The sequence below is a fragment of the Echinops telfairi genome, unplaced genomic scaffold (assembly GCF_000313985.2).
Source record: "Echinops telfairi isolate 266 unplaced genomic scaffold, ASM31398v2 ScPeMD7_29;HRSCAF=101, whole genome shotgun sequence".
Taxonomy (NCBI): Eukaryota; Metazoa; Chordata; class Mammalia; order Afrosoricida; family Tenrecidae; genus Echinops; species Echinops telfairi.
This window is the reverse complement of record NW_022103926.1, coordinates 8,645,248-8,649,459: the sequence shown is the minus strand read 5'-3', so window position 1 is coordinate 8,649,459 and position 4,212 is coordinate 8,645,248. Positions and strand designations below refer to the sequence as shown.

The following is a 4,212-nucleotide window of genomic DNA, read 5'->3' as shown; positions in this document are numbered from 1 at the left end:
GGGAGATGGACCATGCTGGGGCCTCGATTTCCCGCATGGTGAGGGTCTCACCTGAGTGCCCTCTGCCCAGTGAGGTGTTTTGCCAGAACGGGAAGGTGCTGCAGGAGGGGGAGCTGTTGACCATGCCAAAGCTGGCAGACACCTACGAGACGCTGGCCCGCGAGGGCGCACAGGCTTTCTATAATGGGAGCCTCACCGCCCAGATCGTCCGGGACGTCCAGGCTGCTGGTGAGGGGTCACCCTGGCTGAGGGTGGGGGTCCACGAGGGAGGGAACCTGGGCAGAGGGTGGGAGGCTGAGCTGGGCAGGGCTCTTGGGGACCCTGTTGTTGGTCCGCAAGGGGTTCAGGGCAGCCTGTAACCGTAGCCAAAAACAGAGACCAGGGTGATTGCAGAAATCATCCTGCCACGTCAGCGGTTCTCAACCTGTGGGTCGCGGCCCCTTTGGGGGTCGAACGGCCCTTTCACAGGGGTCGCCTGATTCATAAGAGTAGCAAAATGACGGTGATGAGGTAGCAACGAAAAAAATTTTATGGTGGGGGGTCACCGCCACATGAACTATGTACTAAAGGGTCGCGGCATGAGGAAGGCTGAGCGCCACTGTGCTAGGTTGATTCCTGCAGCCAGGTTCCCCAGCTCCCTCCTGACCCCCTGAGTTCAAAGACCAGAAGCTGTGTTTCACAGCAGGTGGTCACTGTCCCAGGATGCCCCTGATGGCCCAAGAAGGTGTTAGGTTTCTGGGCTGGTCTACCTCGGTTCCTGCATTGCAATGCTCAGAGAATTCCCGCCGCAGAAGCACTTTTGTAAACCAAGCGACTGTTCTGAGGGAAAGGGAAGTGGCAGGTATGACAGTAGGCTCAGACATCTCAGGAAGCGTGCAAGGCATCCAGGAAGACCACCCCCTTTGTCCCTAATCTGTCAAAGGCAGGTCTTGCAGTGGGCATTGAGAAATCATCTATGCCTCTATTTCCCTTCCCCTGGGGCCCTGAAACCAGCCCCCCGCCACTCCCCACCCTGAAGCCTCACTTGCTCTTGTAGACCCTGGACAGCCCTGTCTATCGGGACGTCCCTGCTGCTGAAGTTTAAAAGGAATTTACTGCAGGGGGTGGCTGTTACATTTCGGGTTTTTCACAAACTAAATCTTAAATGTACATTCTATTTCTAGTATTGATTTTTACCCCCCACCCCCTGTCGGCTGGGCAAGAGTCTGGGGGAGGGGTGGCCTGTCCATCAGGGAGGACTAGCACCCTGGCTGAGGCTGCAGAGTGGGGTGTCGTTCCTCAGGGACAGATGGGGAGGAGGCCGGGCCTGTCAGTGTCTGTGGGGTGGGGTGTCTCTGGGAGCAGCCAGAGCATTAAAGGAGTAGAGATTTGCTTCAAGGGAGTGACTCTTGCAATGGCCAAAGGTCAGGGGGCAAATGGGAGACCCAGGTCTGGTGATGACAAGAATGCAGTGGGGGAGGAAGAGAGAGAGGAGGGGAGGGCTGGGGGAGGAGGAGGAGGAGGATTAAAGGGCAGAGAGGAAATGGGGGAGGGGAGGAAGGGCTAGGGGAGAAGGGAGAGTGAGAGACCCCTGCCACACATTGATTGGGGGTGGGGGGCCGGGTTGCACGGAGGCAGACCACACCCCCCAGGAAAAAGACCCCTTCTTCCTTGGACCGGCTGGTGGATGGGTCTGTCCCCTCCTGGCAGGTTTTGTGGGCTGACAGAACTGTCCAGTGTCTGTCCACACCCTAAGAGCCTGGGTCAACCTGGGTAGGACTGGTGGGAGAGATTACGAAGGAGAGACAAGAGGTTGAGTCTAGGGTGGGGCCACCTTGCCAGAGCTGCTGTTTACTCAGCCCCGCACAGGCCAGGGCGGTTTGCTCAGAGGTCACCCAGCCCTGGAAGGACTGACGGCCGTGGATCATCTGCCTTAGAAGCAGGGGCAGGGCAGGGTGAGGAGGGAGAGGCAGGTAGCCACTTGGCAGGGAAGGCGCCCCCACTCTGGGCACCTGGTCTGGCTTGGTCCTGACTGGGAGGGCAGGCTCAACTGTGGGGGATAGGAGTAACTGGGGAGGCGGCAGGGGGAGTAGAGAGTATCCTAGCTGGGTGGGTGTGGGGCCCCCATAGTGAGCCCCCTTACCTCCGCTGGGCTCAGCTATGCCCACTTCACAGGGGGCATCCTGACGGCAGAGGACCTGCACAGATACCGAGCCGAGCTGATTGAGCACCCTCTGAATGTCAGCCTCGGGGACTGGGTGCTCTACATGCCCAATGCCCCCCTCAGCGGGCCTGTGCTGGCCCTCATCCTCCACATCCTGCAGGGTGAGATACTGCTGCCCACCCCCCACCTGCCCCAGGGGCACATATGCAGGGGGCCCAGAAAGCCAGGCTGGGTGGGATCAGGGAGCAGAGGTGGGGCACCTCTCCTACCAGGCTGCCAGAAGGAGCCCTTACCCAGTCTGGCCCTCACCCCACCCACAGCAGCCCAAGGTGGGTGGAGGCACTGGGGCACCCAGGGCAGCTCCCTCTCTGCCCCCAGGGCCTGTAACGGGGGACTGGCTTTGCCCGACCAGGGTACAACTTCTCCCGGGCCAGTGTGGAGACCCCTGAGGGGAGGGGCTTGACGTACCACCGCATCGTGGAGGCCTTCCGATTTGCCTATGCCAAGAGGACCCTGCTTGGGGACCCCAAGTTCGTCAATGTCACTGAGGTGAGGGGCACCCCAGCCTCATTGGTGGTGGGCCTGCTCTGGGCCAGGATGGGACAGAGACATAGCACGTGGCCTGCTCTGGCCTTCCACTGGGGGTGGCCCACTGCCCTGAAGTCACGTGCCTGTGCCCCTCTAGAGACCCCCACTGCTCAGCTCTGTCGTTCCTGCCCCTCACCCCACTATTGCAGGCTCTACGGTTGGGCTCTATGTTGCCCCATCCAGTCTTACCACACATCCCCTCCCTGTCTCCAAACTGTCCCATATTCCCAAACGAGAACCCCCTACTCCTCTCATTGGGAGTCACCAAACCAAACCGCCTGCCCAGAGGCAGCTCTTCCCCTTACCAAGCCAGTTGGTACCTCCCATCAATTGGCTTGGGAAGGTGGCCGCTGGAGGTGGGGGCCAGAGAGGGCAGCAGGCGGTGGTCCCTCCCAGAGTGCCCTTCACACCCAACCCAAACCCACTGGCCATTCCAACGCACGAGACAGAGGACAGGGCCGAGCTGCTCCCTGGGGCTTCGGAGGCTGTGAATCCATGCTGCTTTCCAAGGCAGGCCCGGGACTGGGCATCATCTTTGTGCGCGCCACAATCCGAAGGCATTGCTTCTTCTTTGGTCTTCCTTATTCAACGTCCAAATGTCTTTCTTTCTTTTTTTTTTTTCCAAGTCCAAGTTTCACAAGCATATGAGAGAATTGAACATTGATAGGCAGGTGGCCCATGGCTTGGGTCAGGCACTCTTCCTCAGGGTTCAGAGTAGCACCCGTGCTTGTCAGCGCTCTGAAGAGGTCTTGTGCAGCAGACTCACCCACCACCGCAACGTGCCATCTGGTGTCTTGACTGCGGCTTCCACGAGCGCTCGTGGTGGATCCAAGCAAGATGAAACCCTTGACAACGCCGTTCTTTTCTCTGTGTATCATGATGTCATCCACGTGAGGATTTCCGCGGTGCTCGCACTGGGCTGTGCCCCAAGCAGAAGGCTGCAATCCTTGATCTTCATCAGCGAGGCTTTAAGTCCTCCTCGCTTTCAGCAAGCGCGGTTGGGTCATCCGCACGTCAGGAAGCCTTCCCCTAACCCTGATGCCACATTCTTCTTCATACACCCCCAGCTTCTCTGATAGTTGCGCAGCGTGCAGATCAAATCCGTATGATGAGAGGGTACAAGCCTGGTTTTCAACCATGCTTGTTCTGTTCCAACCACTGCCTCACAGTCCAGGTAAAGGCTCTCCCCGGGCCCAGTCAACGGATGCGGGATTCTCATTCTTCACAAGGCTCTCCTTAGTTTGTTAGGGTCCACGCGGGCATTCGCACTGTCAGGGAAACACAAGTAAACATCTTTCTGCTCTCGGCAAAGACGACGGCGGCAATGATATCCCTTGTTCCACGTCCTCTTCTGAATCCGTCCTGAACCTCTGGCAGTTCCCGGTCAACGTACCGTAACTGTTATGGAATGATCTTGGCAGTTCCCTGTCCACGTACCGTAACTGTTATGGAATGATCTTGGCAGTTCCCTGTCCACGTAC

The 4,212-nt window shown here is 58.5% G+C and overlaps 1 protein-coding gene across 1 annotated transcript in view; it reads left to right on the top strand.

The window, feature by feature from the left end:
- The window catches only part of GGT1 (gamma-glutamyltransferase 1), a 15,012-nt gene that overhangs the window by 7,237 nt on the left and 3,563 nt on the right, over positions 1–4,212 (top strand). Inside the window, exons 6-8 of the mRNA XM_045289567.1 lie at positions 6–228; positions 2,155–2,304; positions 2,556–2,692. Of these exons, the coding sequence (XP_045145502.1) occupies positions 6–228; positions 2,155–2,304; positions 2,556–2,692 (510 nt within the window). The remainder of the gene's footprint in view (positions 1–5; positions 229–2,154; positions 2,305–2,555; positions 2,693–4,212) is intronic.